At 28.6% G+C, this 15176-nt stretch overlaps 1 protein-coding gene across 2 annotated transcripts in view; it reads right to left on the bottom strand.

Moving 5' to 3' along the window:
• The window catches only part of LOC111623511 (ubiquitin-like modifier-activating enzyme ATG7), a 26061-nt gene extending 16619 nt beyond the window's left edge, over window positions 1-9442 (bottom strand). The window contains exons 1-6 of one of the 2 annotated variants that reach the window (XM_023366122.1): window positions 9326-9442; window positions 7052-7262; window positions 6385-6516; window positions 1200-1288; window positions 1014-1123; window positions 843-933 (exon numbers count right to left, since the gene is read on the bottom strand). In XM_023366122.1, the coding sequence (XP_023221890.1) occupies window positions 843-933; window positions 1014-1123; window positions 1200-1288; window positions 6385-6516; window positions 7052-7054 (425 nt within the window). In that variant the 5' untranslated portion in view covers window positions 7055-7262; window positions 9326-9442. Of the gene's footprint in view, window positions 1-842; window positions 934-1013; window positions 1124-1199; window positions 1289-6384; window positions 6517-7051; window positions 7263-7369; window positions 7807-9325 lie in introns of those variants that run through there. The other variant, XM_023366115.1, reaches the window with a different exon arrangement.
• Between the last annotated feature and the right edge of the window lie 5734 nt (window positions 9443-15176).

Here is a 15176-nt window from a genome sequence, read left to right as displayed (position 1 = left end):
AAGATTAAATTTTAATTGAAAATATAAACATTAAATTTTTTTTTTTTTAATAAAACAAGCTTAAGAAATCTTGTTTTATCAGTTTCTGAGATAATTTAACTTATCAAAAATTTAATTTCTTTCAATTATATAGAATTTTGGATAAACTTATACTGGTATAGCATAAAATTAAATTTTTTATAAATCTTGAAATGAAAAATTTTGGTTAAAAATGAAGAAATTTAGCATCTGAAAAAAATAACAGGTGATATAATTTCCTTCAAATCTGGTTTTATAAAAAACTTCATTTTCTTATATATGTTAACGCAAATTTTTAATATAAAATATATAAAATTATTATTTCAGTGATTATTTTAAAATATTCTATAGTGAATTTAACAAATCTTTTTTCAAATATACAAATTACAAAAACTGCCATAAATTTTTATATAAATATCTAATCTACCCATATTAATTGCAAAATTTCTTATAATATAATAAATAATAATAAAAAACTAACAGAACTAAATTTAATAGGAAAACACACCGTGATATTCTAACAAAAATAAATTTAATCAAACAAATGTTTTTGACCTTCACTGAATTGTCGTCATCGAGTAATGCATCTAGAACAAAATTAAAAAATTTTTTTCTAGATGCATTACCCGATGATTTGTTTAATTAAAATTATTTTTCTGGAATATCATGGTGTGTTTTTCTATTCATTTTTAGTTTCAGTTTTGTTCATTTATATTACCTTCTTTACACATAAAAATTTAAAACTTTTTGTATTGTTTTTAAATATATCACACAAAACATTATAAGCACATATTAAATAATAGCAGATTTTGCTCTTTACCTACTTGACAGGATCTAATGATGCGCTTAGATCAACTTTACGAGGACCTACTTTCTGTTGAACGTTCTTTTCCCATCCAACACATGGAGGGGGCACTGAAAAATTCATTTAAAATTTACAATAAATTTTAAAATCATAGTAAACTGTACCACTTAATTTTAAAAAATTTATCAACCTTGTTGAAGATCTAGAGTGCCCAATTGTATTTTTAAAACAAGACTGTGAACACAAGACTTGAGACGATCTCTAAAACATATTATTTCCCATTCTTTTTTATCTTTTCCCCTAAAAGATAAATGAACGCGATTATTTCGAGATTTAGAGAAAATAATTTCAAAATTGAATAATTTAAAATATTTACCAATGATAAGCAACTAGAGATAACAAATTTCGTAATGGCCAGCCAGGATAGCAATTGAAAGTGGATGGATCTGCAAATGCTAAAAGTATCTGTAAAAATATTATTATTATTATTATACAAACACATTAAAACTGTCCAAAACAAAACCTTAATAAATATTCACTACCATACAAGTCCAGTTTACACAAGTTTCACTGTATATAACTCTAGAATTTTATTAAAATACTATTAAAATAGATATATCATGTCTACTTTAATAGAATTATTTCTCTGAAATATGAACAGATATCATAAAAATTTTAGGATGAATAAATAGATTTAAATTGTTAATAAAATAAAANTGGATCTGCAAATGCTAAAAGTATCTGTAAAAATATTATTATTATTATTATACAAACACATTAAAACTGTCCAAAACAAAACCTTAATAAATATTCACTACCATACAAGTCCAGTTTACACAAGTTTCACTGTATATAACTCTAGAATTTTATTAAAATATGACATAACAACTATTTAAAAAATAAATCAGACTTTATAAATGTATTGAGAAGATGGTAAAGGAAACACAACTGAATTCCCAAATTAAGTATTCGTATTTGATATGTAAAAATGAATGTTGATTCTTCTTCACGATTAGAATAATACAGTAAAATCTGTGTAAACTGGAACTGCACAGTACAAAATATTTTTTCTGGTTTCGCGGGTTTCTGTTTTGAACAGGTTTTGGTATTTTTCCTATTTTCTTAATCTTTAAACTATACTCAATAAATGTAACAGTTTGTTTTGTTTTTTTTCTTTTACGTAAATGTAAAAAAATTTAACTGGAATCACTTTGGATTAATTTGATTAATCCAAGTGATTTCAATTAAAGATAAGCACATTTGAATACAAAAAATGAAAATTATTTGATTATAAAAAGTACTCGTTGTTCCCAAATTTACACTAGGTATTTGAATATTCCTTGGGTGTAATTCTTACATGATCACTTGACAGTGAATAAGCAAATTGAGCATCAGAAATTAGTGCCATGCCCTGCTGTCGCAAATTCTAATCACATTACAGTCATATAAAAAATTAAGTTATTCTTTGATCTGACTTCTCAAGAAATTCTAATACAGTTGTCCCTCGATAGTCCGACGTTTTTTAATCCGACATGCTCAGTAGTCCGACACACCTCCCGTCAAGGTACCCGTCCCCGTTACGTGTCTGCTTGCACAGAAGCATGTCGAGATGTGAATCTCCCCATCCAATTCTTACTCGATGACACACATTTCGTGTGTTTATGTGAGCAGTTCTGTTCGAACAGTTGGAGTAGAGAATATTGTAAGTTACTGCTAGCAAAACAATGCGAAATATGTAATTATTTTCAGTAATCCGGACACTTTTGGTAATCCGACACCCCTTTGGTCCCATACCTGTCGGATTATCGAGGGACAACTGTACTTTAATTGTTTACTTCAATTAATGTAACTATCAACATGTTAATAAACTTGTTTTCAAAAACTCAGTACTAATTAGTTACTAGCTACTCCATAAAAGATAAGTTGGCAATATGTTACCTTATTCTCATTGTTTCATAAATTGTACTTGTCGCTTGTTCTCAAGAACTCAATTCTTCAAAACTCATTTGATTTTTGAAAGTTCTTGATTCCTCCCGTTTCTAATAAAGACTAATGTTAATAAAAACACTATGTTCACATGTCCCCTTATCACATGACCTTTATTTCTCTAACAAGGTTTGAAATTGTTTTCAGAATAGCTTTTTTGCTCTGCAGTGCCTGAGGCAATTTTACTTTGTCTACAAGTGGAATCCTAATTTTCTGCTTTATCCAGGTTAAATTACATTCTTTGTACCCAAAACTTTTCCATTACCTTGTTGGACAGGTTTCCAGCTTATAATAATATTTAACATAGAAAACTGTGCCATTCCAGAATGTTTTTTCCATTTAGGCAAATTAGGCATATTTCAGTTTTATTCAGGTTTCATTTTGAACAGGTTTTACTGTATATATTATAATTTTATATCATCAATAATAATTTTAATAGTGCTAATTTCAGAAAATTGCTTTACTAATCTTTATTTGTAAATTTAAAAGATATTATTCTTTTTTCTTAATATCTATACTTTTTCTTCTCCTACATATTAAAAATGGAATAATTTGCCCAAAGGATTGAATATTGCATACTGTATACATTTTTTATCTGCCCACCAGGTAGCCAGTAGATAAAACCACTGAACACTGGTAGTTGGTCATGGGTTCACACCTCACCAGGTTGGTCATGTTTAGTTTCCAGATTTTCTCCATGTTATTAACACCTCAATAGGGACCAGTTTCCCATAAAAGACCTCCCGGAAAGCATTCCCCTCGGCCGATTGCCCATGTGTCGTGTTGCCAAATACAAATAAAACCATATACATTTTTATATTATATTTAATAAAAAAATAATAATTTATTTTATTGATTTATATGAGTAATTATGCTTATTGTATTATAAATAATATTACTTTGACAACTATAATTTCTATTAAAATTAAAGACAAAGTTTGCCCAAAAGGAACCACCATTTATTTCGTGTGTTCCAGACTTTTATTTCCACCATTTATTTCTTTGGGTACACTTTGTCTTTTATTTTAATAATAATAATAATCTCCATTGGACGAAAAAGTTTACAAAACTATAATTTCATTAAATATAACCTTCTAATATATAAAAACATATTAATAGAGATTTTCAAGACAAAAAACAAATCTTTCCCTTTCAATTCTTTTAATTGATTAGCAATATATCTACTTCTAACATTAAGAATGATTTAAATGTATTACTAAGAGCATTTCAAGAAAGTGTTACAAAAAGCATTGATTTAGTGTGTGTTATCAAGGTCAAGAATGTTTTTGTTAAATGCAAAAATACATGTATGTTAGAAAACATTTTCAAAATAATGTTAACATCTNGTGGTCGGAGTCGAGAAACTTGTCCCGACTCGTCATAACCTTCTAATATATAAAAACATATTAATAGAGATTTTCAAGACAAAAAACAAATCTTTCCCTTTCAATTCTTTTAATTGATTAGCAATATATCTACTTCTAACATTAAGAATGATTTAAATGTATTACTAAGAGCATTTCAAGAAAGTGTTACAAAAAGCATTGATTTAGTGTGTGTTATCAAGGTCAAGAATGTTTTTGTTAAATGCAAAAATACATGTATGTTAGAAAACATTTTCAAAATAATGTTAACATCTGAAAGGAATTATATCAGTATCAAAATTTCAATTCCAATTTGAATTTAAAATTTAAGCTATATTCATTCAGAGTAAAATTACCCAATTTAGAAACATAACCAAATGATCGCCTTTACATACATCAGCTATAAATCTGCTATTTTTTAATAATTAATACTAAGTAATTTGCTACTAGAGGTAGATGTTAGATGTCCTTTTAACTAAATTAATAATTATAATTTTAATAATTTATTAAATAATTTAGAACCATCTGACCCAAGTTGGAGCTTGGACCTGCAACACAACTGGCAAGTACACTGCACAACAAGCAGAGGTTGTGGGTTCAAGCCCTGCCCTGGGTCAGTTCTTTTCTTCCAGATAGTTCTAAATTATTTAATNCAGTGCTTGAACCCAAACCCACAACCTCTGCTTGCATCCTGAGCAAGCCTTCGTTTCCAGATGGATGTATTTAAATTTGGATATAGCATTACGCAGTTAATCACTTCGCCAGCTGGGAGATGATTCCTACACCCACGGCCTAAGTACATCTCCACAATAGCACTCAGCTAGCTAATGTTTTACCTGGCAAGGTGTATATATATATAAGTATATTAAACAACAAATTTAAAGGCAATTGTTTGGCTATGTTTCCATATATTATCGGGCTTCAGGTTGTTTAATATACTTTCTCTATATAAGAATTATATTTAAAATCTGTTTTGATATCATTGCAATGATAAATACAATCTTTGTAGTTTAAAGTTTTATACTTGATCTAGTTTTATTGTTATTCCATAATTGGTGACTTGTGAGTGAAGTGATACAAAATTTCTCTATTACCATATATTAATATAACTAAGAATTGGGTCCTTTTCCATCTAATTTTAGTGCAGTTTCCTATCAGCAAGGATACTGCTTTTAGTATTGGCTATTTTGTATATTAACTTATAGAATGTCTCTAAACAGTGGCTTCGACAATGCTTTCAGCATCAACCTCTCAATAATCAAAAAACAAGCTATATTTCAATACATGGCAACATCCCAGTACATCACTCTTTCCTAATTAATTAATAGTTGACAAAACACCAAATACCTGTATTTATACATTCTCCTCACTCACTGTAGACTTTCATATCTTCACCAAAATGAAATTCTACTAAAGGATTGCATTCAAATCAGTAGAAGTAAAAAGTGCTGCTATAATTGTACTCAAGGAGTTAATATCGAAAGGGCTACAAGACTGTTTTAATAAGTGTTATGAATGTTGGCAGAAGTGGGTAACTGCAGAAGATACATATTTTGAAGACGGTCTTCTTTAAATATTTGTAATATTAACTTAAAACTACAGCTTATCTTTGACCCTACCATATACATTATTTGATACATTGTAATTTGTCGATATCATCTTAATATGTGAAAAAATAAATAAAATTTTAGCTTTATGTTAACCAATTAAAACATTTGTCATGCTTTCATGTGATAAATTACAATAAAGACAATGTATTATTTTTATAATATATACAGTAGAACCCCTCTAGTCCGCCCTCGGCTAGTCCGTCACTCCGGTTAATCCGACCGTGGTCGGAGTCGAGAAACTTGTCCCGACTCGTCAGTGACTCACCGTCCGTGGCGTTCTTGTGTTTGTTACAGTATATGTTTTACATTGAGTGTACAGTATGTGTACAGTTTTGTGTGTGTTTTCAGCATGTCAGGAGTGAAACGTAAACACGCTACTCTTTCATTAAATGAAAAATTAACAGTGCTATAAAGACTGGACAAAGGGAAGATTGTTTATTTTACTTTTTTCTGATAATCCGACCTTTTTTGTGTTCCGACCATACCCCCAGTCCCAAAGGTGACAGATTAGAGGGGTTCTACTGTATTTACAATTTAACAGAACAATTTATATTCTAAATACAAAAATATATTCTTCAAAAATAATTTGGAATTTATTTACCTTTCCTGGCTCTCCACTAATTATATGATAGTCTCTAAGAGGAACAACAGAAATATTTCCATCTGTTGAAACATAAACTAAAAAATAAGCTTGACAAGATAATTTTCCTATTCCTTCTTGCAATTGTTCAATCTACATAATAAGTGAAAAATTTTCAAAATATTTATAAAATTATTTATTTATTTACTTTTTATTTAAATAAAATTTATAATTAAAATAAAACAAACAAACATTAATTTAAAAAAAAAAAAATGTAAAATAATTATTTTAATGCCTAAAAATATCGACAAAAACAAAATTTACCAGATGCATGCAATATTTGTTTATTATTACAATAATTAATTATGGATTACAGAAAAATTTATTAACTATTTAATTATGGTTATAAACTGTATATTTAGGAAATAATAAGATATATATATCTGCAAAATTTCTATCGTCACTGTAAAAAAAAAACTGATAAAACTATTTTCTTTGAATAAAAACACAATGCTTTATAAAATATCTTAAACCATTTGTTTAAATTAAATTTTTAAGTATAGCAATGGCGAATATATTATTCAGATAGTAACAATAGAGGTCTATGGGGTATGGTAGAGAGACCCAACAATTTTCAAATTTAATATTCATGTTTAATGATTACTAACACAAGAAATAACATTAATACCATTTTATTTCACATAGTTCACATTTCATTTGTTTACTTTCTCATTAAGTTGTCTTCCATAATTCATACATTCTTGAAATCTTGCTTAGAAGTTCTGCACCACTCACTGTTTTAATGTTCTCTGGTATTATTAAAATTTCATCTTGTCTTCTTTCCTTCAGATTTTCAAAACTTCCTTCTATAGGGCATTCACTTTACTTTCTTTGGATATCTGAAAGGTAATCACAAATGGATAAATTATGCAGGCATTGAATATCATCATACCATAAAACATGCTGTAGAAACATTTTCTGTGATCAGATCCATTAATGCGCTCACCGTGCGAGTAATTGTCCCAACTTGTTGAAACCATATGATAGAGAAATCAATTTCGTGATGATGTAACTTGGATTTGGAAAATTTTCTAAACATTTTTATGCGGTGAATAAATTTAACTGTAACAATTTAATTATCTTCAAAGAAACTCCAATGACCTAAGATATGTCATCTAATATCAAATAGTCAGTTTTTCACTTTGATGCTACTGTGGATTTTCAGCTGCTCAGAAACAAAAAATTATTATTTGTTTACATAACCTGATATGTGAAAATGATCTTCATCTGTTTTAAGAAAATTCACAATGCCATATAAAATCTTGAGAAAAATACTATCATTGACAAAACTAGACTCTTCAATTACTGCCATTTTAAAGTATGGTAACTGAAGTCCTCATATGAAACTATGTATCTCAGATATATAAAAAAACAATATATATATTTTTCTTGTTAAACAACAGGAATTTTTTTAAATTGTTAATAATTTTATTTTTTGACAATTATATTGCATGCATATTATTTTCCTTTCAATATGAAAACGTTTTTTGAATGTTTCGTGCATAACTTAATAAAAAAAAAATTATAATTTTTAAAAACCCCATGACAATTAACATAAAATATTCATTGTGTTCTAACTATTGAATTTATTTTTTTCATCCATACCCAAAGAGTTGAAAATATAGTAAGATTATAAAGTTGTTCCGTATCAAGTTTTACATTTTAAAAATTGTGATAAGATAGCTTATAAAACATTGAGATTTTTATTTAAAGAATAATAATTTGTGTTATATTTTATAGCTAGCATATATTATTAAAATTATACATAAAAAGCAAATCTTTTTTTTTTTTTATTTCGTGAATGTCTTCGGAGATTTATTCTTCTCCCTCGTTAAATGGCAATTATTTTCAAAACATTTTTGATTTGAACATTTAAACATTAGGATATTATTAAGAAGATCAAATGTTACGTAAGAATTAACTTAAATGTTAGATTAGTTCTTCTTTTGCTTATGCTTATTTAATTTAATTTAGAAAAACTGGTCTTCCTAACATGCAAATGATTAAATGTTTAAATCTAAAATCATTCAAAACTAATTCTCATCTAAAGATTGAGAACAAATCTCAAATATTTATGAATTAAAAATACGACCTTTGCTTTGAAGTAAGTATAGTTTTGCATTTTTTAAATACAAATACTGTATTCAAATCAAAATATTATCAAATATACAGATATTAAAATCAAAAAAATTATTACATGACTTTTGATAGTACAAATAGCTAAGTGGTCTTCGTATCCCAAACACCGGAGTTCGGTCGTGGGTTGGTCGTGAGGCTGGTCTCCATGTGGCCAGCCTCGCTCGGACGGGCTGGCCACGTGGAGTTTTCCAGGTTTTCTCCATGTCTGTAACGCCTAAATAGGGGCCAGTTTCCCTTAAGAAGGCATCCCCCTAGGCAGATTGCCCAAGTGTTGCGTTGCTGTAACTTAACAAACAACAACAAATAGCTAAACCAAATTTTATTAAAATACTATTAAAATAGACATATCGTGTCTACTTTAATAGAATTATTTCTCTGAAATATGAACAGATATCATAAAAATTTTAGGATGAATAAATAGATTTAAATTGTTAATAAAATAAAAAAATAAGTGTTTTTATTTAAAAAATAGTACTTTATAACTTGGGAAAAACACAATATTAATTGCTGAAGCCAAATGATAACTAGGTTTTCAATTAATAAACTATTAAATGAAAGATATTGTACTGTAATAATTAACAAATTAAAAACTAACTATAAAAGAAGTTAAAGATCTCAAATTTAAAATTATTTCATAATAATTTTGTAACTTCATTAAATCACAATGCTTAATTTAATCTCTTAAATGTTTTTTTTTTTTCAGTTAATTTTACTTAAACGTATTTAAACTTTTATTCACATATGCAGGATACAGGATACAAACCTGTTGAATGGTGAAGTATTTGTCCAACATTATTGGCTTATCTATTATATATGAAGTTTCAGGATATCGAAGAGCAGGAAATGCAAACCAATAATAAAAATGATATTTCTTCAAATCCTATAAATTCCATTTGAATTATTTTAAAATTTCATATAAATAATGTAATAAAACTAGAACTAGTACATCTAGGCACTAAAAATCGTATAAGATATAATGTGTATTTATACCTATGATTTTTAGTGTCTATATATTTTAGCTTTAAATATAACAAACAGTAAATATTGAGATTATTAAACTGTTAAATTTCAAATATGCCTTCATAAATGCTCAAAATGAAAAGGAAAAGTTATTGGCATTCATCACAAAGCATCGAAACTGAGATATTAAAAAAAATTTACTTTTACAAATACAAAATTTTAATTATAAATTTTATGAAGGTCAAGTTAAAAGTAGATGCAGATTATGGGATGATATTGATTACCTGCCAATTTTAACTTGCAATTACAAACTCATCCAACAGCATTTCTTTCATCTAAAGTTATCAAGAAAAGCTTTAAAAAAAAAAAAGTGTGAAAAATTCTTTGTGCGCCACAGACATTCAATTTGTCATTATGATTTTTCCCTAAAACTACTAAAGACATACATATGCATGGTTTGCTTATAGTTCTATCCTGTTCATTTTCTACATGTTTTAATTGATATTATTACACACTCCTACTTAAATCTTTATCTTAAAAGCTCATCTCTTCAATAATTTCCCATCTGTGTTCTGAGAGTTATTATATAAAAAAGATTCTGTTTAGAAGCTGAGTGATAGACTTGAATTCACTTAATGCATGCTCTCAACATTAAAACTTTTTATATTTAATTTAGCATTTACTATTATTATATATTTATAGTCTATCAAATGAAAGATGAACTTTTCAAAGTCATTTTTTTAATGAACAGTTAATTAATCAACCTCATTGACAATTAACACATATAGCTCTATAATTGTAATGCTAGCTGGCTATAAACTCTTGTTCTTTTCATCACTATAAAGTAAATTTTTTGGACCAAAACAATTATATACATTTAAAACAATAGCTCTAGTTTAACTGTCCAATGTTTCTCCTTGTTCACACAACATATTCTGTTATTATTTGTCATTTTGCTAATGAAATTTAACTACAGATAACATAGACAGTACGGCACTTTGATTCATTTGCTTCATGTTTTACATTGTATAGGGTAGAAATCTATTTTATATTTTACTGAATGTCACTTATAAAAATCACATTTTTTGTCATTGGTCTCTTATTGTGATCATTTTCAAAGTTCCAAGATATTTATGCATTTTCTATGAAAAATTTGTCATTAATGTGATCAGTTTATGATGAATTACATACTAACAATACCAGCGTAAACTATTTAAGACATCTTTAGGTGGTCTGTACACCTGTAGGTTTGTACTTCAGTTCTTGGTCTCTCATAAGAGAACAGCTGCTTACACAAATGGATGGGAAAAATCTGAACTGTTGATCAGTAGCAATTTGGATATTATCAAGACCATCGCACTATACATCTACTGTCTGATTACTGTACATGTACAATACATGTGTTTAGAATGGTACATTTACAGTATAAAAGAAGCTCTAGGCCTCATCCCATGCCATTGTATTTTACAGACAGTAAGTTTTATTGTTCAGTATCATGGATAAAGTACTCAACAGGAGAAATAATGAGCTAAAACTGAATACCATTTATGCATTTTTCAAGGAAACTGAGAAAAATATCGTATAAGTAGAAAAATGCACAAATGAAACCATCTTTGAATTACTTCCAAAGTCAAAATAACTAGTCATTTGAAAAAATGAAGTCATTCTAAAGGTTAGCTCATATTGACATAAAATAATGAAAATGAATGCGAAACCGGAAAATGATTTTTATTCACGTACAAAATTGGTTCACACCATAAAATGTGGAAAGCTAAAATTTTCAATGTGTTTGACTGGCAAAGCAATTTTCAAAATGAAAAAAATTTGCAGGGTCAGAAAAAGCAATACATAACATGTGATGATATGTTACATATTATTCACTTTGTTTTTTGAATCTTCTGGCAAATCATTGTCATTGCGGATTATGCTGAAGTGACTACATAATTCACTTTTTCATTTTTTTAAAATTTTCTATTCCTAAGTGAGAAAAAAGTACTGTAGGGTATCAAAAATTATGGCATGTAAGTGCAAAATTGTATAAATGAAAAACATATAATTGGAGTATTTTATAATGGAGAAAATACCACGAAAAAAGTATTTAATGTATAATTGCAAAAGTCATATAACTGAGAAACATATAAACAAAATTTGACTGTATTTTTGAAGGATAACTTGAAGAATTTAGAATGTTATGATAATCTTCCAAAAATGTGCCAAAGAAAGGCTGCAGTCCAGTTGAAAATCTCACAGTCTTTATTGGACTTACTTCTGAAGAACAGAAACAATCTTGAAAAAATGGCACAATCTAATGAGAACCAGGACTGTGGAAGCAAATTCATTGCTGGAGAATTCAATATAATAATCAGTATCTCAAAAATTGTAAAAAGTGATATGAATTGTTTAAAATATACATCAATTACTATGTCTGTCTGTAACAAATGTACATGCACATTAATAAAAAGATACAGTGGGTGATTGGTTAATGAACATAATCCGTTCCAAGACTGTGTTCACTATCCGAATTGTTTGTTAACCGATTATCAATTTATCATAGATTTTTATGGGAATTTGATTAATCTGTTCTGGAGACCCCAAAAATAAAAAATTATATACTTTCTTACTACATTTATTTATATTTAATATTAAAAATACATATATACACAGTCTTGCATTTTTATCAGTCATGTTTTTTTTCTGTTTGTGGGGCATCCAATGTCAATTGGTTTTTTTTCTTCATGATTTTTTAGAAGTAATTAATAGCATTGTCATTGTCCCTAAGCCTATTAACTTCAACCTGGTTTGGATGCTATTCTAAGACCGTTGTTCTGACATCCTCCCACTTCTTCAAAACATCTTTACTAGCACATATCGGCATTAATCTTCTTTTTTCAGAAGAAAACATATCTCGCCGAGTTTCTTGGTGTTCTTCATTCAAGAGTTCTTGGAGTTCTTCTGCCGTCAGATCAGTTTCCATTATGAGCTCTTCAATGTTCTTTATTTCTCAGTTGTGATTTTTGTTACTCCTTTAGCTGCTTGAGTCTTCTTGATTATACTGTATCTTTCTTATATAAGATTGAACTGTAGACCTGTTCAAGCCATACTGCCCAGCAACATCAGACATCTGCCCACTCTCTACCTTTGCTATTATACTCTCACCTTTCAAAAATAAAAACTGATGCAAAACTTAATGAGTGCTCACCTGAGTCTCGTAAATAGTATAAAAAATTCTTTCTGTCAGAAAAATAAAAGGCTGGAATTACAAGGGAGAGTTTCAAAGTTCAGAGGAATACTATCCAATCAGTATATACCGGGTTGAGCGTCGATGTCTCCCGTGTTCCGAAAAGTTTCGAATTGTTGCCTGAAGACAAGGGAAGACCAATCAGTATTCATTATTTTACATCGCTTCTACTTGTGTTTGTTCTGTGAGATGTTCCGAATATGTGTTCGTAGTCCAAACTGTTTGTTAACTGATCACCCATTGTATATATATCTTCTTATTAATATGCATGTGCATTTGTTTATGTAAGTAAAGAGTTAAATATTTTTTTCAGAAATTTAATTATAATGATCAAGTTAGAATGCTCATAGTTTACAAAGTTTAAAATGTAAGTAAAGCTAAGCATAAACATTATAAATATGCTATTTATGTGTACATTTGTCACATTTGTTTACCAAAAATATTAAACTATTATACCAAATTAAAGAATATAAATATAAAAACACAAAACTGTTATATCTTGATACTTACTGCATGTGTTAAACATAAGAAACAAGATAGGAGAGAAGGATCTTTAAACACATCACCACTGACTATATCATCCCATATCTAAAATATAATAAACATGTTAGAAATATTCATATTAATACTATTAATTTTTAAAAAAAATTTTAATACTTTTTTGCCAGTTTTTTCAATTAGATCTGTTTTATCTTTTTGTTTAAATTCTTCAATAGTATTTGTATTATACAGTGTTCCTGATATTAAAAAACTTTTTGGAGGAACTTGATAATTACTATAAAAAAAATCAAAAATATTATTTAAATAATTTTTAAAAAGTAATTATTCAAATTTAATTATTATTATAAAATAAATGCAGTATCAAGTACCATATTACTTTGATGCTACAAGCAACTTTATTTGTACAAGTTTATTTTGGCACTACTATGAATTTTACAAAAGTGTCTTCCATATGTCCTAAAATGTCACAAATAGAGTTTCTCAAACAATAATCCGGGATCCCAGTTGTTTTTTTAACCTGGGAAATCCTGCAAATTTCTTAAAAGTTCACTTTTTTCTTATTTTGTGTTAAGGTCAAGGAAATTTTTCAAATAGAAAGTATAATTAACTCATAAACTGTCAGAATACATTTGTATTTATTAATTTTAAACCTACTTGTTGACAAGACTATGTCTTGTTTATAAAATCGTACTGCCTGCTGTGTTACCAGCTTAGAGGTATTTAGGAGTACATGTCAGGAGTTGCAATTTGGCACAGAGTATTAGGTGCCCAAATCATGCGTGCATAAAAAAAAACCAGACTTGTAGGTACTTGGGGGACCGATAACCGAGTCAAAATAAAATACAAAACGGCAACTCTCTCTACAAACAGGCAAACTGAAGTCAGGTGGTGAGAGTACCACCCACAATCATTCTCGGAAGTGGACTCTGGACTGAACACTGGACCTTAGGACTGAACACTTAGTATTTTCTTTGTTAAATAAAATTTGTAATCTAATTTTGTAAATTTGGGAGTGCTTCAAATATGACATTAAAACATGGTTTTATGTCGTTACAAGTAGGTTTTGTAACATCATACAGTATAGTATAATCGTGGGACCGATAAAAATTTGACGTTATATTAGGGTTGTTGTTACATCCGATGACGTTATAATCGGGTTAAACTGTATATTGTTTGCGCAAAATAAAAAAATAATTTCGGACAATACAATAGCAACGATTATTTTTTTCAAAAATGGGAAATTTTCGTTATGCATCGACAAAAATTCAACCCCGGCCGACACGCAACGAAGAGTAATTTCAAAATTGGATAGGTTAATTTCATCAAAAATGCATCGTGGATGACCTCGTGGCTGTGGCCGGTGCAGTTTGAACAATCGCACCCAAAAACAGCGATACCAAAGAAGATTGGAGAATGAGAATGAGACCCACCTTGAGCATCAAAGTGATTCTGATTAGTAGCGAGTCTCCAAGACATAATCTTGTCCCAAATACGATTTTGCCATTTTACTTGTTAGTTTTTTTAATTTTTGCTCGTTATGGCATGTCACAAATGGTCAATAATCAATATGTAGCTTATTTGTGGCAGGACTCTGAAAATTCTTTACTTGTCAGAACTTGTAATATCTGGAATAATTGTGCTTATGCTGTCTTAATTTTTAACCATGCCCAATAGCTTCAATAACTGTGTAATGTCAGGTTGTGCAAATTGGGCAAGGATACAAATGCGAACGAAGTCTGCAAGTATGAAGTTTTTCTTCATAAACCTGATTATTAAAGACAAACAAACTGCCAAATTATTGGGCTATAAGCTTGATGTTTCTATTAAAGCAGCTGAGGTAAGCAAATCAATAATACTAGAGAGAAAAAGAAGTACTACAATCTCGAAAATGAACTAGAAATCTTCCAGGCTACAG

This window comes from Centruroides sculpturatus, unplaced genomic scaffold (assembly GCF_000671375.1).
Source record: "Centruroides sculpturatus isolate CEXI.00-Female unplaced genomic scaffold, Cexi_2.0 scaffold84, whole genome shotgun sequence".
Classification (NCBI taxonomy): Eukaryota; Metazoa; Arthropoda; class Arachnida; order Scorpiones; family Buthidae; genus Centruroides; species Centruroides sculpturatus.
The sequence above is the reverse complement of the archived record's forward strand: the minus strand, read 5'-3'. Positions and strand labels throughout refer to the sequence as shown.